Raw genomic sequence first — 23,521 nt, 5'->3', positions numbered from 1 at the left:
TGTTCCCATGTTTCACTTTCAGTTTTGAGAGGCATACCTAATTTCAGCATTCTGAAATCTGCCAACTTAATTCTGTCACTCTATCTTTACTTACAGTTTTACAGGCAGTATCCAAAAAAGAGACTATATAGAGGTAATTTGACCTAGAATTAAATCCCAGTGCTATCATTTGTTGGTAGTTTGGTGTCAAATAAGTTATTTCATTCTGTTTCTTTGTCTGTAAAATGGTGGTAACAAAAATATTCCTCTCGGGGTGTTGTGACGTACTGTCTGTAATAGTGGCTGACACTAATGGTTGCTGGTACACAGTAAATGCTAGCTCCTTTAAAACTCAGATCCTGTTCTTTCTTAGTCTTAGAGCTATTTGTAGTTTGAATGTATGAATGAATGAATGAATGAATACATGCCAGGAGATTTATATAGTCAACAATGAAGTAGCTATGCTGAGATAGCAGGTTAGAAATTTTATGTGGAAATATAAGAAGTAAGGTAAAGCACCAGGTAACAGTCCGTGAATAAGTATGTTTTAGAGGTCAAGGAAGAATAAATGAGTACTTTAAAGAGCACAGTTGAAGAGGAAGCTGATATACCATTGTAAAATGTGTGATGCAAGAAATTAAGTTGTTTCTACTAGCCTTAAGCTACCATCAAGAGCATATGTTGGTCTAATTATGTCATATGATATGTCATATAGATTACCTGTATTGACAACAAAATAAAAATCATGATCCAGAGTTACTAAGAATGAAATGGAGGGCAGGGTAGAGGTGGAAAAATTTTAAAATTAAACATGAAGGTGTGTTGTGGTTTTGAATGTAATAGCAGCTGTGATTAACACGTGATCTTCTAGACAATAGATAGGAATGCCCCTTAACAAACCAGCATTCAGAAAATTCAGAATAGTAGAAGCCCTGTTTCCTTTTTTGACCGCTTGAGGTTCTGAGACACTCTTAGGAGAGAAAGTGCCTACTATTCAAATATTTTTCAAAGTAGCCAAGTATTTCTCAAAGTGTGGTTGAGCACACCCATAAGAAGTAAATGGATAGCATGTGTGTCTCCAGAGCGAATATTGAAAAGGACACATTGATTATGTAGGATTTGAACCAAAAATGCACAACCCAAATGTAATCACTAGAAAACATTCACTACACTGACAATAAGGGATATTCTATAAAATATTGGATTTGTGTTCTTTAAAAAAAAAAAATGACATTTTAAACAGCTCTCTGGGAGATTCGTATATACATTAAAGTCTGAAATTAAAAAGAACCGGAGATGATTCCTATGAGGAGGCATGTTTAAGAAACATCGAGGGTGGTTTCCTCCTGCGGGGTGAAACCCTCCAGGTAGAACTCAACTCCATGTCTTTTCTCGGGGCCTCTGAAGTTCAGAAAATAAGTCTTGAAGATCTGACTCCAGGACTGCCATATTTTCTCAGAAGGTCTCTGTACCACGTTGAATATGCCATGGAGGCACCTGTTTGGTAATTTTAGCAAATGATAGTGTTTTGCTTGCAGCAAGGCATTGTAATATCCACAAGCTTTTTGATGAAGTCTCTTCCCCTCCCCATGCCAAACCCCCCCCCCCCAATAAATGTATAAACTCAATGAAGACATGGCTTGCAGTGTGACAAGCAGAACTCCTGATGCTAATGTTCTGAGTAATGAGCTGAGGCTCATTGCTCAAAGGAATGTATTACAGGATCAGGAGCCAGTTCCATGTGGGCGGTTGGTTACAGCACTTTGTGATACCAAACACGCTTATAAACAGTTTAGAGAAAAACATCCCTTCGGTGTTTCACTGCTGTACATTGGCTGGGATAAGCGTCATGGCTTTCAGCTCTATCAAAGCGACCCTAGCAGACATTACGGGGGATGGAAAGCCACATGCATTGGAAATAATAGCACCACAGCTGTGTCAGTGTTTAAACAAGACTACAAAGAAAGAGAAATGACTCTGAGGTCAGTACTTGCTTCAGCTATCAAAGTCCTCAAGAAGACCGTGGATGTTACCAAACCCGCTGCTGAAAAAAGTGGAAATTGGCCCACTCACAAGAGAGAATGGAAATTCACTCATCTGAGTCCTCAAACAGAGGGAAGTGGAACTGTTGGTCAAAAAACATGAGGAAGAAGAAGCTAAGGCCGAGCATGAGAAGAAAGAAAAAGAACAAAGAGAAAAGGATAAAAGAGAAGACAAAATTGGGGATTTTAGAAGTCTTTTTGGGCACCATTTCCGTGTGAAAGCTATCTTCTTCCACACTGAGAAAGCACTGGCCTTTTTAAAAACTTGATTGGTGGGAAAGTAAGATGGCACCATCTGATCGGGCACTCGATATTTCTGTCCATTTGAATGATGATTGCTCTTCATGGACCTTTTCATTCTCCCTCCCTCCCCCACCCCTTTTTGGGAATAAAACTAGGAAAGAATGGAAATGGTGAAGGGAAAGAAAAGAAACAAGAAACATTGAAATAGAGAAACCATGAAGTTTTTGGAAGAATGTCATTCAATTCAGCGTTAACAGAGGGTTACATAACTTTATCAAACTTTCATATAGGAACTTAAACTATATAATCAGTATAACTTGAATGGCTCTAGACTTTAAAAGTCCCATACTCGAAGAGGCAGTATTTTAGCATCACTCTTTTGCCCATAGCTTTGTGTGATTCATAGGACTTAAAACGGGAATTTGTATCTAGAAGACTATACAAGAGGAAACCAAGAGGTGAGGCTTTTTTAATGACAGTTCCCATTGTACAATCAAGTTATATTTTAAGAGAATGTTTGGAAGTTTGCATTTCCTTATAGAAATAATGCTCTGGGTGAGAAGGAGTGGAGAGGAGGGCTTGCCAGCCTCTGGAGTGACAAAGGATAGGACACTCACTCCAGGGCCTGCCTGTGCTGGGAAGGAGGAGCTGGTCCAGGACAATCTCTCCCCCCCCCCCCCCCCCCCCCCCCCCCCCCGCCTGCAAGCCCTACTCTGGGTTTTTCAAGACTGTGTGGTTGCCAGCAGCCGATTCCAAATAATTTAGACCTCCATTGCAGTTTATGCTTTGAAGCCAAAGTTTAAGAGAAACAAAGAATTTGGAAGCATATTTTATTAAATGTTTCTTGAAGACATTTCAAGAGAAAACCACTTGTAAAGAAATTTTTTCTTTGCTCTTCATACTTCTTTCGACTAATAAGTGCCTGTCCACCTTACGAGGTTACTGTTAGCATGCAGCATCCAATAATGTGTGTGTGTGTGTGTGTGTGTGTGTGTGTGTGTGAGAGAGAGAGAGAGAGAGAGAGAGAGAGAGAGAGAGAGGGGGGGGGGGGGGGTTTGTTGACTGCTGGTCCTTCCCTAACTACATCCTCTCCATTTCTCTGTCCTTCTAAGCTCAGCCTCCAGTTCAAAGTCAGCTCCACCTTCTTCAGCTGCTCTAGCCCTTTTTTTTCATTTCAGAGGAAATGAAAGGTGGCATGATTTTCATTGCAACAGAGTCAGTCCCCAATATGACAAATTAACCTTAAAGACACAGTTGGAACAGAAGCAGAGTGAAACATTTCTGCTCAAACCTCATGTGATTTAAGCCGATGAGAGTCACGGAAAGAGCCAAGCTGCTCAGAGAAGGCTTGGATAAGAGGGACAAATTTAACCCGGGTAAGCACAAGTAATATGCTTTAGAGTAGGGGTGTCGAACTCAATCAGAGAAGGGGCCAAAATCTAAAATCCAGCCTAAATTGCGGGCCGAATGGTTTACTGAACAGTCATAAACTGTCATTGTGATGGAAACGCAGCCGAGTGCAGTGATGACAGCGCGGTGCGGGCCACATTGCAAGGCCTGGCGGGACGGATTTGGCCCGCGGGCCTTGTGTTTGACACATGTGCTTAGAGGAAACATTAAACACACTATCAGCCCGGAATGGCTTGTTAACTCTGGTGTATCAAGTGATCAGGGAGCAGGTGCAGCACAGAAAAGGTGTGGTGGGTAGAGAGGCTGGACCACTGTAAGCTGGCTAAGGGACTGCATGGGGACCACATAGGGCCACTAACCATGGACAGGACTGAGGAGTTTTCTGGGAGGTGGAACTTTGAATACTAAAATGATAAAAGTCTTGGGCAAACCAGGAGGAGTTGTTCGCACTGTAAGACCACAAAGGCTCTATTTCTGACACAATCTGTGATGAACAAGGCTTATAACTTCTCTGCACCTATTTCTATTGTTCATGTGGATTATCCTGTGTTCCTTTCCTAAGGAGGGATTCTTCTCCCTCATCAAACATCACTAAATTGCATACCTCAACACCAGAGCAAAGATACACTGGTGGTGTTGTTTTAAAAATATTTTTATTGATTTTAGAGAAGAAGGGAGAGAGATATAGAAACCTCAATGATGAGAAAGAACCACACTGGGATTTAGCCCACAACCTGGGCATGTGCCCTCACTGGGAATAGAACTGTGTCCTTCTGGTTCATAGGTCGACATTCAACCACTGAGCCATGCCAACTGGGTACCTGGTGTTGTGTTGTTGGTTTTAAATATATATATATATATTTTATTGATTTTTTTACAGAGAGGAAGGGAGATGGATAGAGAGCTAGAAACGTCGATGAGAGAGAAACATTGATTAGCTGCTTCCTGCACACACCCCACTGGGGATGTGTCCTCAACCAGTGTACATGCCCTTGACTGGAATCAAACCTTTCAGTCCGCAGGCCGCCGCTCTATTCACTGAGCCAAACCAGTTTCGGCATGTTAATGTTTTTTAATTTGAGGGAAAACAGAAATATAGGACACTTATGAGCAATTCGGTTCCAAAATAAGGTAGAATCTTGTTGTCAGTCAATGGCAGGACTTGGAGGTGTGAAAGAAAGCAGAAGTCATGAGATTCAATGAGGTCTCCTGTGGGCGGAAGTGAAGGCAGAGGAAAGGGAGAAGAAGTTAGTTCAAAGCAGCTCATCTGGATACTATTTCCAGAAAGAAGTCCATGCTGGGGAAATCTGTGGACAGAATCCAAGAGAATTGCCAAGTTGGAATTCAAGTAACTGCGAGGAGAGCAGTTTTGTCCAGAAACTAAGGGAAACGCAGGACCTTAAAAGGACCCAGCTTTTCCAAGGGGCTAGAGCAGCTGAAGAAGGTGGAGCTGACTTTGAACTGGAGGCTGAGCTTGGAAGGACAGAGAAATGGAGAGGATGTAGCTAGGGAAGGACCAGCAGGTAAAGAGGTGAGATGGAGCAGATGGAACTTGTTTGCATTCTGAGGGGAGTGCCATGAAACTGTGCACCTGGAACTTCTCAAATCTTTTCGGTGTGTATGCTGAGATCTCCTTGAAGTGCAGTTTCTAATTGGGCAATTAATTATGGCTAACCACTGCAACAACATGCAGAAGGAACCTGTGAAAGAGAAGAATGAAGTCTCACCTTAATTTGAGGCAGTATGGTGCTCTCTATAAATGCAGTCATTACTCAGAGAAGGGACTCAGAGTCTCGGATAACCACACAGGCTTCCCCTGGCCGTTGAAATATGGTCCAAAAGAAGGAAGGATGGCATGCCAGGTAAGGGAGACAGCCAAAATGAAGCTATGGGATATGTTTATTTAAAAAAAGTAGAGGAAACTGGTTGAGAAGTCAATGATAATTGAAGTAGAATTTGACAATGTTTCCCAGACTTTAACTTCACGAAACTTATTAAAAATGGTAATTATGGTGTGGGGTGAATGGAGCCAACCTAAAAGCATCAGGCTCTGCCACGTGAACTTAATTGAGACACGTCAGTGTATATGGGCCCATTGGTTGATAAAGCTCTAAAATAACAAGTGAGGAATCCGGTATTAAAGGCCTTAACTGAAGTAAACCAAATAGACATTCAGACTTGATTTGTTAGGACACGGAAAACCAATGTCAAAACTTGAACAGAAAAAACTCAAAATGTTCAAAATGGTACTTTAAGAAAAATGCTATGATCACATCATCTGGGATGGATTAAAGAGTTAGGTGATAGCTTGAGAATGAAGGAAAATATTTTAATAATAAAAGATGAAATAGTACTTTGTGCAATTAGTGATTCTGTTGAGGTACTTCTGATCACTGAATATTACTGAAACAATCATTTTTAAAAGATCAAAATACATTTTCAGATTTTTAAAAAATGTGTTTTTATTGAGTTCAGAGAAGAAGGGAGAGGGAGAGAGATAGAAACATCAATGACGAGAGAGAATCATTGTTTGGCTGCCTCCTGCACACCCCACACTGGAGATAGAGCCCACAACCCGGGCATGTGCCCTGACTGGGAATTGAAATAAAATCCTGGTCAATGTTCAACCATTGAGCCACACTAGCCAAGCTGAAATACATTAAAAATAAAAAGTATAAGAAACATTTTCTTCTGGTTTTGGTTTAGATGATGATGATAATGATATTACCATTCAAAGTATTCTATTGTCAACTAAAAAAAAACAACCACCATTCATTTAGTCTGAGTAAGTGAAACATTGAATTTAAAACTGTTTCCTACCACATAGAAGGCACTAAGCTAGACACTAAGAAAACAATAATGAAAAAGATAGGTGATGTGGAACCCCTAATCTTAGCAGACAACCTGAACTATAAAACATCCAGGCTTGTTCCAATGTACAATAGTAAGCACTGTGACAGACGCATATATATGGAGGAAGACACAAAGAATTCTAAAGTGGGGTTAGGAGTGGGGGGTGTGGATTTTTTTTTTTTTTTTGATCTCTTACCTGGATGAGGGATGAATATGATCAAATAGACAGAGAAGGTAAAAGCATGAGCAAATAAAGCATGAGCTTATAGGTATGAAGTTGCACCACTGTATCCTTTCAAGGTGAGTACATTGGTGCTACTAGTGGAATAGCTGAGCAGGGAGGTACATGGGGCACTGGAGGGGCCAGGGGGAGTGATAGGAGATGAGAATGGAAAAGAGTAGCATCCTATCTCTCTGAATGGAGCATAGCTTTTCTTTTCTTTCTTTTTTAAAATTTTATTTTATTGTTTAAAGTATTACAAATAGTAGCACATATAAGAGCATAGCTTTTCTACCAGTCTCTCCTAGAGAGGCAGTGTGTGTGGTCAGCGTGGGCTCTGGAGCCTCAGAACTGGGAACCAAGTCCCCGTCCTGCCACTTGCTAGCTGAGTAACCTAAGGCAGATTATTTAATCTCCCCATCTGCAAAATATGGGCTACAGTATGGTCCCTGTACAGTCTTTGTGGTGATTGAATGAGTTGATGCATGTAAAGCACTGAGAAGAGGGCCTAGAAGTTGAAAGTCAGCTATTCTCATGAACATAATCCGGAACAACGTGATTATTTTAGTTCTTATGTTAGGAAAATGCAGTTTTAAGTGTGAATTTTTAAAAATATATATATATTTTATTGATTTTTCACAGAGAGGGACAGAGAGTCAGAACATCGATGAGAGAGAAACATCGATCAGCTGCCTCCTGCACACCCCCTTACTGGGGATGTGCCGCAACCAAGGTACATGCCCTTGACTGGAATCGAACCTGGGACCCTTCAGTCCACAGGCCGATGCTCTCTATCCACTGAGCCAAACCGGTTCCAGCGTTAAGTATGAATTTTTTTTACCCATAGGTGTATATCCTACATGCCTTCACAAGGTCTGTGTGTGGAGAAATTCGCAGAGTTTAGAGATAGCCTTCTCTAAAATATCTTACAAGGATACTTAGCCACGATAGTACCTGAGAATCTATCACTAGCAGGTTCTTTATAAAATGTGCATACTCTAGGAAGAGAGAACATTTTTTTTTTTTTTTTTTTAGCTATAAGCATCTCAGTGTGAATTAATTTACCTCAGTAGGCAGGAAGGACAGGGCTGAGCCAAAGAAATGCAATGTTGGACAGGTGAGAGAGAAGATTCTAGCTTAGAAGGTTGTCTATTGGGAGGGTGGAGTCTTCGCTTTGAGAACGAGGGATCATTTTGGTATTAAGAAGGGGAAAGGGGAAATGAGTTGAAGAGGAGAACGGCCCAGAGAAGAGAGAGTATTTAACATTTAATAAAATTAGAGTTGATTTAATATTGCTTAGGGTAAACCTTGTTAATGAAAAGTTGCTGAAATGGTTTAAATAAACCTGCAGTCTGCTCTGGCCATAGTGGCTCAGTGGTAGAGCGTCGGCCCGTGCACCCACAGTGTAGGGTTCGATTCCAGTCAAGAGCATGTGTCTGGGTTGTGGGTTCGATCTCAGGGCATGTGTTGGAGACAAACAATCAATGTGTCTCTCTCACATCGGTATTTATCTTTCTCTCCCTCCCTCCCTTCCAGTTTCTCTAAAAATAAATGGGAAAAATATCCCCTGGTGAGGGTTAACAACAACAACAAATTAAGTAAAACTGCAGTCAAGCCATAATTGTTTGGCCCAATTTGTCTAAAAAATATTAAGGTTATGAGCCCTAATACATTTTATATAAAATGTTTACTGATACTAACATACAAGAAAAAAACAGTTTAATATATATAATGTTTACGTATCTATTTCCCTTTTTGTTTGAAGTTAAAGCTGACAATGGAATTCATGATTCTCTTGGGATGCTAATTTTTAAAAAATATATATATTTTAGTGATTTTTTACAGAGAGAAAGGGAGGAGAATAGAGAGTTAGAAACATGGATGAGAAACAACAATCAGCTGCCTCCTGCACAGCCCCTGCTAGGGATATGCCTACAACCAAGGTATGAAACCTGCGACCCTTCAGTCGACAGGCCGACGTGTTATCCACTGAGCCAAACCGTTAGTGCTTGGGGTGCTCATTTCTAGGTGGTAACTGTTTCTATGATGTGGGGCGCCTGTGCCAAATCATTGCACATTTACAGCCCTGCTGATGGGGTTTCCCCCGAGAGGGGACATAGTTCACTGGAGCTTTACTGCAGACACCAGCCCAGGCAGGTAAATGTTTTTATAATTGCCACTAGGAGTAAGAGAGGGCCCAGGGGTTCTTTCTCTGCCCTGGAGAGCTCCTCCCTTGTTACAATTTAATTTGTTGTGTGCCTGTGGACCAGATGGGTGGAATTAACCCTGCTAAGGTGTGGTGGTTAGATTGTTTTAAAATGTCTGGAGAATCCAAGGAAATGTGAGAGGGCGCATTTCTTTTTCAAAGGACCGTCCTTTTGTGGTTCAAACGTGGGCTTTTGAAACTGAAACTATAACACCTGTCGCTATAGGGTGTGGAGGAGTCTGTTTTCCTTTTCCTCCTATTAGGGTGTTAAGTGAATTTCTTGACTTAATTAATGTTGGTGTTTTGGTAAACATGGCTCTAAGGTAGCAAGATTAGGGGACTCGAAGCTGCTTAGTCATTGAGGGGAAGTCCTTGCTTTCTACATATTGTGTACCCTGAAGAACCGGCCTGGCCAATCTTCCTGCTCCAGTCCATCAGAGCATTCACATGGCCTGCCTGAAGTGTTGTAGAAGTAAGCTGTAGGAAACAACCTCAGGAGGCGGCTTACGTGGGGCGAGGGCAAAAAAATATAAACCGAATACATATACTAAGCTGCTTGTGATGTTGTTCCCTGAAGAAGTTAGCCCCAGTGCCGTTTCTTTTTCATTGTAGGTACTGAATTATCTTGAAACTGAATGTGCCCCAGTGGTAAAAGGAAGTTAAAAAGATAATCCCCCTCATTCTCCCAGGGGAAAGAAAAAAACAAAACAAAAACAAAAACATATCTACATTTGGAACACAATGTCTTGCTCTTTTTTTGCTTCGCTTTCAGAAAAGTCTAATGAGGTTGGAGCCAGTCAAGAAAATAGCTGAAATAATCAAAATTAGGGCTTCTATGTCCCTTCTATCAGGACCTACTTAAATGGCAAAGACTGCAGCCTAAACAGTAGGATTATGTTATGGGTGAATTTGTCCCCCTAAAATTTATATATTGAAGTCCTCACCCTCAAGTAGCTCAGAATGTGACTACCTTTGGAAATAGGGCCTTGACAAAGGCACTCAACTAAATGCTATGGGGCCATTAGAGTGGGTCCTTGTCCAATGTGACTGGCGTTCTTATAAAGAGAGATTAGAACACAGAGAGAGAGACCAACACCGGGCACATGCACACACAGAGATGGAGAAGATGATCACCGACAAGCCAATGAGAGAGGTGTCAGGAGAAACTACCCTCCCAACACCTTGATCTCAGACTTCTAGCCTTCAGAACTGTGAGAAAACAAGTTTCTGTTGTTTAAGTCACCCAGCCCATGCTATTTTGTGATGGTAGCCCTAGAAAACTAAGATATGGACAGATGAGAACAGATAGGGACAAATGGTAAGGAATTATGAAGGGTCTAGAAAAGGATGTGATTATCTCAAGATACCCTCAGGTCAGGGTTTCTTAAAGTAGCATCTGTATACTACCTATATCAAAAACACCTATGATGCCGAAACCGGTTTGGCTCAGTGGATAGAGCGTCGGCCTGCGGACTGAAGGGTCCCGGGTTCAATTCCAGTCAAGGGCATGTACCTTGGTTGCGGGCACATCCCCAGTAGGAGGTGTGCAAGAGGCAGCTGATCCATGTTTCTCTCTCATCGATGTTTCTAACTCTCTATTCCTCTCTCTTCTTCTTTGTGAAAAATCAATAAAACATATATTTAAAAAACAAAAACAAACAAAAAAAACACCTATGATGCTTTTTTAAAAAGCAGGTCTCCAGGCCCCTCTGGACCTTGAGTTTTAAGATGAAGCCCAAGAATCTGTCTTTTCAATAAGACACCCCAAGTGATTTTTTTTTCTCCACACTAAAGTGTGCGTGAGACCTACTGTGCAAGGTCCTGCCCAACCTCTGGCTCTTTCCTGGGCCTACCTGGCTGGCACTAATTCCATCTCAGCAAGTGCTAGTGTGCCTGGCCCTCTGGCAGACGCTCTGTGGTCCAGGAACCAGGTATACATTCCACTGCAGATTATATCTCTGCAGGTGTCAGCCAGTGTTTATCAGCATGTGGAGAATGCTGGATAGGATGGACCAAATGGAATCTTTAGGGGAGTTTACTCTTGGTTCTTAGAAAAAATATGTGCCTCGCCTATCTTTTTAAATAATAATCTATAGTATATATAATATTCCTATCATGAACTTTATTTAAAAGATGATATTACCTCGGCACCTAAATTCTCAGAGGGAGTACAGGCAATAGAAACAGCATATCTAACGTTTGCTATCCATCAGTAGAACTTACATGGAAATTTCTCTGACAGGGCCTGGTGATTTTTTAAGCCCTGTACAGTAAATATAATATTAGTGAAATAGAGCAATAACATATACAAATAAATAATAATAAATGGAAAGGCATCTAGTAAATTACTGCAGCTAGGCTCTGTGCTTTCATGTATTTCTTCATTTCCAAAGGGAATGGAAATGGAAAGTGGTTTTTTTTCAGATAGCATAAGGTGAATTTTCTTTCCCTCGCCAAAGAGAACTGAAGCTACAGAGAGAAATAGTTGAGAACCCAAAGCAAACACAGTGACAAACGTTTTCAAAGTAGGCAGGATGGGTGACATTTGATTTAAATATGACAGTTCCCTAGGAAATTGTAAAACCTGCCCCCTTCCTCCTTTACAAATGTGGCTGCAGGCCCTAATTGGCTTGGCTCAGTGGATAGAGTGTTGGCCTGCAGACTGAAAAGCCCCAGGTTCGGTTCTGGTCAAGGGCATGTACCTTGGTTGTGGGCACATCCCCAGCAGGGGGTGTGCAGGAGGCAGCTGGTTGATGTTTCTCTCTCATTGATGTTTCCAACTCTCTTTCCCTCTCCCTTCCTCTCTGTGATCAATAAAACATATTAAAAAAAACACACACACAAATGTGACTGCAGGCTGCAACAAACTTTTATACGTTTATTTACTTATTTAAAAATACTTTTTTATTGATTTCAGAGAGGAAGAGAGGGGGTGAGATAAACATCAACGATAAGAATCATTGACTGCTGCCTCTCCCACGCCCCCTATTGGGGGACGAGCCCCCAACTTGGGCAGGTGTCCTGAGGGGAAATGAACCACGACTTTCTGGTTCATAGGTCAACGCTCCGCCACTGAGACACGCTGGTCAGGGCCACACGTTTATTTTTTGTTTATTTTTTAACTGAAAGATAGGCCATGGGCGAATGTCCCGGTGGGCAGGTCTGCGGGCTAGTTCTCTGAGTCCCTTCGGGCGGCCCAGCCTGGACACAGAAGGCGGCCGGGGCCACCTGTCCAGGGGGTACCTGTGGCCCAGCATGTTGATGGCTTAATGGCAGGCGCTGCCTGAGGGCTGCTCCCTCCCCGGCTAACGGCATGTTCGCATGTTCGTGTCTCTGTGGAGCCTCCTCATTCCCGTGAATTCCTTTTTTCTGGGCGGGCGGGCGGGGATGGGAGGATGAATGGCGAATGGCAGTTGTGTTTCGGGGTGCTTTCCAGAAACAAGGATTCTGGCACTGGGAACACATTGATTTTAAAACTCTAAACCTTCATCGTCTGGAGAGGATCAGCAGAAAAGCCCCGAGAGCCCTTGGGTTTCCCTTAGGCCCGAGGAGAGAGAGAGAGAGAGAGAGAGGGGAGGGGGGGCGCGTCCCCTCCCCAAGGAGACAGACAGCCTCCCTCCTCCAGGCTGGGCCGGGGCCGCGGTGCGAGGAGCCCTAACAATGGGCGGCGGCGGCGGGCCGGGCTGAGCGGGGCTCCTTCCTTCTCCTCCGTCCCGGCCTCGGCCTGAGGCCAGGCAGCCCCGCGGGCCTTGACCCTGGGGCCGGCGGGCTCGGGGGGCGGCGGCGGCGCCTTCATTAGGGGGCGCTCTGGGGGCGGCGGCGGCGGAGGAGGAGGAGGAGGAGGCGCCGCAGTCCGGCTCCCGCCGCTTCCTCCCGCCTCCTTCCCTCCCTCCCCGCCAGCCGGCGAGCGCGATCGGGCCGCGGGGACCGAGGCTCCGCGCCGCCGCCGCCGCCTCCTTCCGCCGGCCGCGCCGCCGGCCATGCATTCTTCCGGCTCCCGCGGCGCCCGCAGCCCGCGTGGGGGCTCGGCCGGCCCGAGGTAACCGGGCTCGGCGGGGCAGGCCCGGGGCTGCGGCGGCGGCGCCGGGCCAGGGGAGGGCGGCGAGAGAGAAGGGGTGTCGTGCGGCGGGGAGGCGGCGGCGGCGGCGGCGGCACGAGGGACTCAGGGCGCGGTAGGCCCCGAGGAGGAGGCGGGAGCGCGGGGCGTCCGCCCGCCCGCCCGCCGCCCCGGGACCCGCCCCGGTGACAGGTCCGGCCTCTGAGTCCCCGCCGTGTCCCTCTGTCCGCAGGCAGCCGCCAGGGCATTAGGGCGCCCGCTCGCGCCGCGCCGGGGCCGCCGCCGCCGTGTCCATGACCGCGACCCCTCGTCCGGGGACACACGCCGCCGCCGCCGCCAACGCCGGTGCCCGGCCCCGCGCGCCCCCGCGCCCGCCGGCCGCGCACGCCGAGGTGAGCCGGCCGCCCCCGCCGCCCCGACCGGGTCCCCGTCCCCCTCCCCGACCGCGTCCCTGTCCCCGTCCCCGACCCCGACCCCGACCCCGACCCCGTCCCCGTCCCCGTCCCCGCCCGCGGAAACCGCTGCGGCTCCACCCGCCGGCCGGCCGGGCGCAGCCGCCCCAGCTCCCGTTTCTCACATCCTCCCCGGCTCCCGGCCCGCTCCGCTCGCAGGCGGCTTCATCCCCTTCATCCCTGTCCCCTCGCCTTAGCCTCCTCCTGGCTGTGGCCCCCCATTCCCCTCCTCCTCCTCTTCCCGTCCTTCCTCCTTTCCGCTTTATGAGTAACCCCCTTTCTTCCTCTCACCTTTCTGTCCTTTTCTGGGTAATCCCCTTCTCCCCCTTTCTTAACCAGGAAAACAAAAGCCCCCTTTGCGCCAAGGAGCATTTTAAAAATATTTTTATTTTTTATTTATTTATTTTTTTTTTTTTTTAGCGGAACTGGTGTTGCTAACGCGAGGGACCTTGGGCAGGACTGAATCTGTGCATGAATGGGACTGGAGAGGAGGGGGTACCAGGTTCCCGGGGATCTGGGCGATCTGATTGAGGGGGTGTCAGCCTTCTGGCCCCTCGTGTCCTCGGTTTTGGAGACACCCAGGGGTGTCTGAAGCCAGTGGGGCTGTTCGGCGGCATTCCCCTTCGCTCAGTGTATTGTGACATACCCGGCGCCTCCGTGCACAGCTCCCTTGACCTTGTGCGGCTCCTCCTCCCTCTCTCTCCCTCTCTCTCTCTGTCCCCCCTCTGGAATTTCCCGGAGAGATCACCGGAGGTAACTTAGATCCCTGCTTCTCTTTTTTGTTATTTTTGTGCCGGAGACGATTTCTTATGTTGGTGGGACTTAGGTAGATGTGCCTTTTTTTTTTAATGCATTTTTTTTTTCCCCTTTCACCCCAGAAAGACAGGACGGACTCCCATGTGAGAATGGCTGTGACTTTGGAACAAGCTCCATGGCTGGGCTGGATCCTGGTGAAAGCCCTGATGAGGTTTGCCTTCATGGTTGCCAACAACCTGGTTGCAATTTCATCCTACGTCTTCTATGTGATCGTGCTCCAGCCCCTCCGCGTGCTGGACAGGAAGAGCTTCTGGTACATCGAAGGGATCATGTACAAATGGCTCCTGGGCATGGTGGCTTCCTGGGGATGGTATGCCGGGTATACAGGTAAGCGTGAGAACGTATGTCATGTTCTTGCTTCATTCAGGGGCCATGATTAAATATATACATGTTATACTTTGGGTGGACAAGGTTTTTATATGCTTTGACTATTGAAAAATAAGTAGAAAACATAATCATGAGGGTTTTTTTCTCTCTTTAGAATCACAATTAATAAGGATGTTTTCAGAAGTATAATTTCATAACTATAGGTTGATGAATTCCTTCAATGACATGTTATTTATGGGATTGACATTTAGTAAAACCGGTCTGCGAAAGCTTTCTCAGAGAAATAGGAGTGGGTTAATAGAGCATTGGAAGGCTTATCATATGAAGAGGGAAGATATTTAGCTCATAAACAGTGGGCATTTAGGAAAAGGACTGAGCTATATTTGCATGAAGATAATTTAATGTTTTTTTTTTCATTTAATGTAATATTGTACTGTTCATATTTTAAGCCAAACAGAAAAATGACTGTTATGTATGTTTCTTATGCTTCCTAGAATCTCTGTTTTAGCTCATACATCTGTATTAGAATATTAAATGTAAAGATTAAGGTTAACTTATGTTAAGCTCATTTATCTTCTGAATGAAAAAAAATAAGCACATTTTCATTTCTGCCTTTACATTTTGGGAAGCAGGGCCAGTGCTGTTATGAAGTAGACTTTTCGAGAACTAGATGGGAAGTAGGCTTGGTTTTCTGTTTTGAGGCCTTTCTTATGTGCTTTGAGAACTTGTGCCTCACTGATGAAAATTCTGGATTGTATAGTATGTTAATTGCAGTTTCTTCCCCCTAATGATGACAAAAAGCTTTGAGGTTTCTTAGCACTTGTCTCAGACTATTGAGGCTTTTAGATTTTTATAACTGATGGGCTCCTGTAGATGGTGTGGGTCAGTGGGATCTGGAAGAATCTTAGAAGAGTGAGGAAGGTGCTCTCAGGCTCCAACAGCACAGCTGTTCCCCATTTTAAATGCTCTGTCGTCTCCTTTCCTGCCCAGGCTGCACCTGCAGATTTTGTCTTAGACATGTGAGAAAAGGACTGAGCACCCAGCTTTTATGGAGTCTGGCAGACTCCTGCTAGGTCAGAGTGCTCTCAGTTGCCCCAGATGAGGCCTTTTCTCATCCTGGCAATGCCATTTATGGTCCTGGAAACCCCAAAGTCCCTGGGTATTTATTGCATGCATTGCTTCCTTGTCATGTGTTCTGTTGAGATCCTAATGCTTTTTGGATGTAGCAGGTAAGCTTTTATAGGACCTCGTGGTAGCAGTAGGGACGATAGACAAAAAATGAAGTTCTCATCTGTAGTGCTGAATATTTACCTGAGCCGCACTGCTGTTCTAGAATGGCTTTGCTGTATAGAGTTTGTGCTTCCCCAGATATCCTATGTGCTACTAGTGGCTTTGTTCTTTGTATGATATACTTCAGTTGCTTTTTTAAAATGAATTGATCGTGTTTTTAGATGTAAACTCTAGACGTTCATTCTACTTAAACACGATGAAATTATTGAAATGCTTGTGCTTGTGTGTGCGGTATATTTGTGTATAAGTGTTAGCATGATGAGAAACTGAAAAAAAAAATTGTCATTGACCTTGAGATTGTAAGGAGTGCAGTTGTAATGCTGCTCGAAGTTTGAGTCAGTTATCCCATGGCCACAGTTGGGCTGCAGTGTATTTTTAAGCATATTTGCTTGGGGTGTCTCTTCCTTGCTGTCTATGGAACTGCAGTTTCTTTGGCCACCTGCTTGGTCTTGACATGATCTGCATATTTTAGTCTCTCTGAAGCATTTGCTCTCTTCAGGCTACTGCATTTTGACCATTTGGTCATTTTGTCTCATATAAGAGTAAAATATTTTAGTGTGCTTATTATAAATGGTTTTTCTATAGATAGAATACTTTTAGAGGGTCTGGCCATGGTTTGATCATAACAGCACAGTTCAGAGGTCAAACAAATGTAGGAATGACATTCATTGAAAGCTGCATCTGGGGCTAAAGCACACACAAGCAGGGATTGATGGGCAGATGTATCCATAAAAGCAACTAGGACAGCAATTTTCAACCTTTGCCATCTCATGGCACACATAAACTAATTACTAAAATTCTGCAGCACACCAAAAAATGTTTTAGTGTGTGTGTTTTTGCCAATCTGATAAACAAAAAAAAGATATAATTTTTACTTATTCACATTGGACAGCTATTGTTGTCATTTCTTAAATTTGACAATATAAGGGAAAAAAAGTCATTGCCCCTAACTAAATAGTCGGCTATTGCATGTTGTAAAAATTCTTGTGGCACACCAATGTGCCTGCCCTCGCTTGCACACTGGTTGAAAATCACTAGTCTAGTGCACACTGGTTGAAAATCACTAGTCTAGGAGGTCATAATAACCTTTGTATGAATTTATGTTTCATTTCTTTCTTTTGTATCAAGAGGACGGACTTAAGTTTTGTTTCCCACACCTTTCTGAAACTCTGCTGAAATTTCACAGATGGAAAATTGAACCCTGTTAAAGGAATTCTCCTCAGCAGGTCTAGTCTGTTCATGTTGTAGAATAAAAATTGCCAAACTTTGTCGAAAAACCACTTCCGAGGAAACCTTAAATATGAATTAATTAAATATTAATTAGGAAACTGAAAAGTGAATATTGGTTTAGAGTATCATTTTTTTTTTCCCAAAGTGTGGCATTCTGTCTAAGACAAGTCGATTACACAGCTTATGTTGCTTGTCAATCCTACACTGCCCTATATGGTAGCTTCTAGTCTCTGTGGCTATCTAAATTCAATTAATTAAAATGAAATAAAGTTTAAAATTAAGTTTCTCAGTCACACCAACCACATTTCAAGTGCTGCATACTAGGTGTCTAATGGCTATTGTATCGGACACTGCAGGTGTATAACGTTTGCATCATCACAGAAAGCTTTGTTGGACAGAGCTAATGAATAGTCAGCATGGCTTTCTCCTTTTTCTTAGGAAAAAGGCATTTTATTTTTATAAAGAATACTTTCTAGACATAGTTCTCAATAGGTTTCTTTTAGGAAAGGCCCGAAGATTTATTCAAGTTTTATACAATTATCTTTTAATTTGAGGCAATTGTCACTGAACTGTGTCCTTTAAACTCAGACAGGCTTCTTGGCTGGGAAATGAAGTTGAAGGAACAATTTTGTATCTCATTTGAGTTCTCAGAGTTGAAGAAGACAAAGAAGATGGAAAGGGGTTTTCTGGCCTTTCTGCTGGTTTCTGACTTGTTAGGGGAACACAGTTTTATTTATTTGTTTATTTACATTTATTTTTTTATTATATTTTTAGAGAAGGGGAGGGGGGAGAGAGAGCGAGAGCGAGAGCGAGAGAGAGAGAGAGAGAGAGAGAGAGAGAGAGAGGGAGAGAGAGAGAGAGAAACACCAGGGATCGGCCATCCCCACCAGGGATGTAGCCTGCAACCCAGGCATGTGCCCCTACCAACTGGGCATCACTAACCACCTGTGCTTCCAGGCCAGGGCATGAGGGAACACTGTTCTTGAAAGATCTCTGAAGACACTGGGGTTTGTTTTGCTCATAAGCTAAGTCACTACTTAGCTTGAGACTAAGTAGTGACGCCCGTTGGTACTGCCTTTCCTTTAGTGGGAAGGGCTGTAGAAATACCTCACGTTGAGGAAAACACGGACACTGCTTTTGCTCTAATTTCAAGGGCACACCAAAAGAGGTCCTAGCTTAATGAAGGGTCCACTTCTTCCTGCTTTAAAATGCAGATCTGTGGCAAATCAGTACACGTCTCTCCCATTAACTTGAGTGAACATTGGCAAATTTCAGAGAGAATTTTTAAAAACAAAATGTATTTATTTAAAACAGCTTATTTTGATTCTCATTCACGTATTTTAATAAATTCATTGTTCCCCATCCAAACACATTTAATTAAAGTCTCTTACACAAAATTGTTTAAAAAATATTCATTGTAACTGGACACACCAGAGTTTCTATATGGGATGAGTCTTTTGGGCCATAGTCTAGCTTAGTGGTCATTAGTCAACAGAGGGAAACCAAAACCCGTGAGCCACATGCGGCTCAAGAGCCGCAGTTTGCCGACCACTGGTCTAGCTGAAAGGGAGCTGGGGTTGCTAGGGCACTTGCCACCGAACTATTTTTGCTTAGCAAATGCTGTTTCTCTTCAAGTGGGTATTTACTTGGATGGTTTTAGAGAAAGCTGATGGAGATTAGGTTTAGCTTCCTCCTACTCCCCAAGTGACAGCTGTCATGGCTCTATGTTAGTCTATGTGGGTTGATTATTTGATAGTGTTTTTTACTGGGATACAAATCCACCCTGTGAGGGGAAAAAAATGTTTGGAATTATATCTGACCTTGAAATTCTAGAGAAATGTAAAAAATATACTAGAGCAGTATTTTTCCACTTCGATTGAGTCATAAACCAATTTAGTGTGTCAAGATGAACATTTTTAAAAAGTAAAATTCAATAGAGTTAAGTAGAAAAGATCAGAAATGTGTGTATCTGTACCAGGTAGAGCTGCTGAATGTATTGTTTTGCTGTGAGCCCTGTCAGCATTTGAAAGGCATTGTTCAAGGGGAAGGAACACTGCAATTTTCAACTCTGGGAGTCAAATGTCTTGATCTGGCTTTGACTCCCTGGTGGGGGTGACAGCCTTACCTGCTCTGTGCACACCGGAGACGTGGATTCTTTATAACCCTGGAGCCCCGATTGCTGCCTGATGCTCACGGAGTGCTCCATAGTGCCTACATATTTGTTGAACATCCCTTTTTTCTTTCTTGGCCCCAGCCAAGGTGCTTACCTTCCTGAAAGGTCTGATATCCAGGTATTGCAATCCCCAAATATAAATCCAAACTGATCATGTTTTTCACACATATACATATAATAACACTTTTGCTAACTTAACATACCTTTATTGAGCTTCTCTTATGTCTGGGCTTCTGGAAGAAGTTAAAAACATGTTGCTTCAACGGAAGTATTTTTAGTGTGACAAAAATCCTACTTAAGTCTCTACTCTTACAGAGAACAGCGGTCCAACTGGAATTTTAATTTTTTTTATTTATTTATTTATTTATTTTATTTTATTGATTTTGTACAGAGAGGAAGGGAGAGAGATAGAGAGTTAGAAACATCGATGAGAGAGAGTCATCGATCAGTTGCCTCTTGCACACCCCCTACTGGGGATATGCCCGCAACCAAGGTACATGCCCTTGACCGGAATCGAACCCGGGTCCCTTCAGTCCCCAAGCCGACGCTCTATTCATTGAGCTAAACCGGTCCCAGCTGGAATTTTAATTTTTGAGTGCTTGATAGATTCATTAGAGTGAGGAGGTGTTGTATGATGTTAGGTTTGAAACTGATCTTGACATAAATTCAGCTGAGGCGTTTTCAGTAGTGTTTTGATTTTTATATAGAAAATACACCATTAAAGGTAAATATTACTAAACTGGAGGCCTGGTGCATGAATTCGTGCATGGTTGGGGTCTCTTGGCCTGGTCGGAAATTGAGGCCTATCTGGGGGCCAGCTGGCGTGGGGCAGGGGGGACCGTGGGAGGTTGGTTGGCCAGCCCTTCCCCCCCCCCCCCATTGGGGCCCATTGGGGGGTTGGTCAGGTGGGGGGAAGGGCCGTGGAGGTTGGCTGGCGGGGGGAGGGGCCGTGTGGGAGGCTGGCCAGCCAGCCAGGGGAAGGGGCCACAGCAGGTTGGCTGTGGAAGCACACTGACTATCAGAGGGCAGCTCCTGCACCGAGCATCTGCTCCCTACTGGTCAGTGCACGTTGTAGTGGCTGGTCAAGTGGTTCTGGTTGGGTTGTTCCGGTCATTTGGTTATAACAGTCGCTTAGGCTTTTATATATCTAGATGCTTTAAACTCAGCAGCCTGGTGGTACTTCAAATTTGCTAAGTGGCTTTATTTCAAAGATGAAATATAATTGAGTCATTTATTTTAGATAGCTTTTCTTTTGGGAATATATATTCATTCATGCACACATACCTATGTGCAGTATTCCAGAAGCTTATAAAGCAGTATTTGTAGTGTGTAGGACTTTGGATTCTGGGTTCAGAAAAAGAACTGGTGAAACAATTCCTACTTTCTTTTTGTTTACATTTGCTTGGTATATCTTTGCCCATCCTTTGTTTTTGAACTTTTTAGATGACTGATTTAGATATGTCTCTAATAAATCATTATGGAATTAGGTTTTGTGTTATGAATCAATTTGAAAATCTTTTAATGAGATGAATCCATTTACATTTCTTGATATGTCAGATATGTTTTGTCAGTGCTCTGTCATTCTATTTTATTTTTTCTGTTTTTATATATATAATTTTTTAGTCTTTCACTGTGTATTCTGTTTTTCTTTGCCTTTTTATTGTTCTGATATTTAGTAAGGCTTGTATATTTGTCTTCTTAGTTGCTTTATATTATAGCTTTAGTTCTCTATTGATAGTAACTATTAGCTGTCTTTCGATAAACAAAGGTAAAATTCTTTTTAAATCTTCCTTCTCCCTTCCTCTTTCTCATTTCCCAATTTTAGTCAATAGTCAGTAATATTTATTCATGTTATATTTGAATTTGCACTGTTATGTCTGCTTATACTTACACTACTTGCTTTGTGAGCTTTAAGGCTATCCATTTACTCTCAGCTGTTACATCAAGGTAATCAGTAAGCTTATTATACTTCCTGCTCCCTGCTCACTCTCTCCCTTCTTCCAGTTTTTGTTACTTGAATTTATATTTTGTATGGCTTATAATATTTGTTTTATTTTATTGCCCTTATCTCCTCTGGTCTAGTCTTAATTATTCAGTTAAATATATATAGTGCTGACCCAAGCACTTTTGATGAAGACTTTCTCAGTTAGCTAAGATTCATCCTCTAGAATAGGGGTGTTGAACTCAATCAGAGAAGGGGCCAAAATCTAAAATCCAGCCTAAATCTCGGGCCGAATGGTTTACTGAACAGTCATAAACTGTCATTGTGATGGAAACGCAGCGGAGTGCAGTGATGACAGCGCGGTGCGGGCCACATTGCAAGGCCTGGCGGGACGGATTTGGCCCGCGGGCCTTGTGTTTGACACATGTGCTCTAGAAGTTTCTCAATAAGGAATCATGGGAACAACATAGGAATATTGTTTTTACAACATTTTCAGAACTTGTTTTAATTGTTTTATACTCAAAGGACATCTTAGCAGGCAATAAAATTCTTGGCTTACCTTTTCTTTCTTACAGGTGTAAAAATGTCTCTTGGCATTAAAGGTTGTCATGGAGATGTGTGAAGCCAGCTTGAATTTTTCCTTATGATTTGATGTTTTTTGCCTATCTACCCAAAGGAGATACAATACACACACCTTAGAATTCACCATATTAAAATGTATAATTAAGTGGTCTTTATTATAATTGCAAGATTATACAACCATCCTCCTCACTCACTAATTCCAGAACATTTAATCACCCACCCCCCAAAAAAAATCCTTACCCATTAGCAGTGACTCCCCATTTCTTCCTCTTTTTAACCCCTGGCAACCACTTATCTGTGCTCTGTCTCTATGGATTTGCCTATTCTGGAGATTTTATAAATGGAATCATACAATATATATGGTCTTTTGAGTCTGGCTTCTTTCACTTAGTACAATGTTCTCAAGGTGTGTTTATATTGTAACATGTCAGGCTTTCATTCCTTTGTATGGCTGAATAATATTTCATTGTATACATAGACCACATTTTGTTTATATATTCATCAATTGATGAAAATTTGGTTTATTTCCACATTTTGGCTATTGTAAATAATGCTGCTGTGAATATTCATGTATAAGTCTCTGTGTAAATATGTTTTTCCTAGGTATCTTAGTTTTTTTGTTGCAATGGTAAATGGGATTTTTTTTTTTTTAAGATTTTCTTTCTGTGAGTTAATTATTGGTGTATTAAAAAAGACAGTAGATTTCTGGGTGTTAATTTTGTATCTGCTACATTGCCAGATTCATTTATTAAGTCTAGTAGTTTTTTTATGGAGTCTGGGGTTTTCTATGTACAATATCATATCATTGTGAATAATGACAATATTACTTCTTTTCCAATTTGGATGCCTTTTATTTCTTCTTCTTGTCTGATTGCTATGGCTAGCACTTTCAGAGCTATGTCAAATAGGAGTGGTGAAAGTGGGCATCCCTGTCTTGTTCCTGTTCTTAGGGGAAATGGTTTTAGTTTTTGCCCATTGGCTGTAGGTTTGTCATATATGGCCTTTATCATGTTGAGATATGCTCCCTCCATTCCCACTTTGCTGAGAGTTTTTATCAAAAATGGGTGTTGGATTTTGTTGAATGTGTTTTCTGTGTTTATTGATATGATCATGTGATTTTTGTCTTTCAACTTGTTTATGTGATGTGTCACGTTTATTGATTTGCGAATATTGTACCACCCTTGCATCCCTGGAATAAATCCCACTTGATCATTGTGTATGGTTTTGTTTTGTTTTTTAATATATTGCTGAGTGTGATTTGCTAACATTTTGTTGAGGATTTTGGCACCTATGTTTATCAGGGATATTGACCTGTAATTCTCTTTCTTTGTAGTGTCTTTATCTGGTTTAGGAATTAGGATAATGCTGGCCTCATAAAAAGAGTTTGGAAGTGTTCCTTCCTTTTGGATGTTCTGAAATAGTTTGAGGAGAATAGGTGTTAGTTCTTCTTTGAATGTTTGATAAAACGCCCCTGTTTAGCCATCTGGGCCTGGGCTTTTGTTTGCTGGGAGTTTTTTGATTACTGTTTCTATTTCATCAGTTGTTACTGGCCTATTCAGATTTTTTTTTATTCTTCCTGATTTTGTTTTGGGAGTTTGTGTTTTTCTAGGAATTTGTCTACTTCATTCATATTGTCCAGCTTGTTGGCATATAGTTGTTTGAGCATATGTTTTTAATTCTCTTGGACCTAGGAGTCAAA

At 42.8% G+C, this 23,521-nt stretch overlaps 1 protein-coding gene and 1 pseudogene across 4 annotated transcripts in view; both read left to right on the top strand.

Moving 5' to 3' along the window:
• The window catches only part of LPGAT1 (lysophosphatidylglycerol acyltransferase 1), an 89,752-nt gene that overhangs the window by 17,401 nt on the left and 48,830 nt on the right, over nt 1-23,521 (top strand). Inside the window, exons 1-2 of one of the 3 annotated variants that reach the window (XM_036442652.2) lie at nt 12,874-12,992; nt 14,341-14,605. In XM_036442652.2, the coding sequence (XP_036298545.1) occupies nt 14,368-14,605 (238 nt within the window). In that variant the 5' untranslated portion in view covers nt 12,874-12,992; nt 14,341-14,367. Of the gene's footprint in view, nt 1-12,873; nt 12,993-13,294; nt 13,403-14,340; nt 14,606-23,521 lie in introns of those variants that run through there. The other 2 variants (XM_045583112.1, XM_036442651.2) reach the window with 2 other exon arrangements.
• On the top strand, nt 1,317-2,290 carry LOC118721680 (annotated as a pseudogene). Its single transcript, XR_004988793.2, has one exon. The product of XR_004988793.2 is annotated as a proteasome subunit alpha type-4-like (transcript).

This window comes from Pipistrellus kuhlii, unplaced genomic scaffold (genome assembly GCF_014108245.1).
Source record: "Pipistrellus kuhlii isolate mPipKuh1 unplaced genomic scaffold, mPipKuh1.p scaffold_m20_p_18, whole genome shotgun sequence".
In the NCBI taxonomy this organism is placed as follows: domain Eukaryota; kingdom Metazoa; phylum Chordata; class Mammalia; order Chiroptera; family Vespertilionidae; genus Pipistrellus; species Pipistrellus kuhlii.
This window is presented reverse-complemented; position numbering and strand designations above follow the sequence as displayed.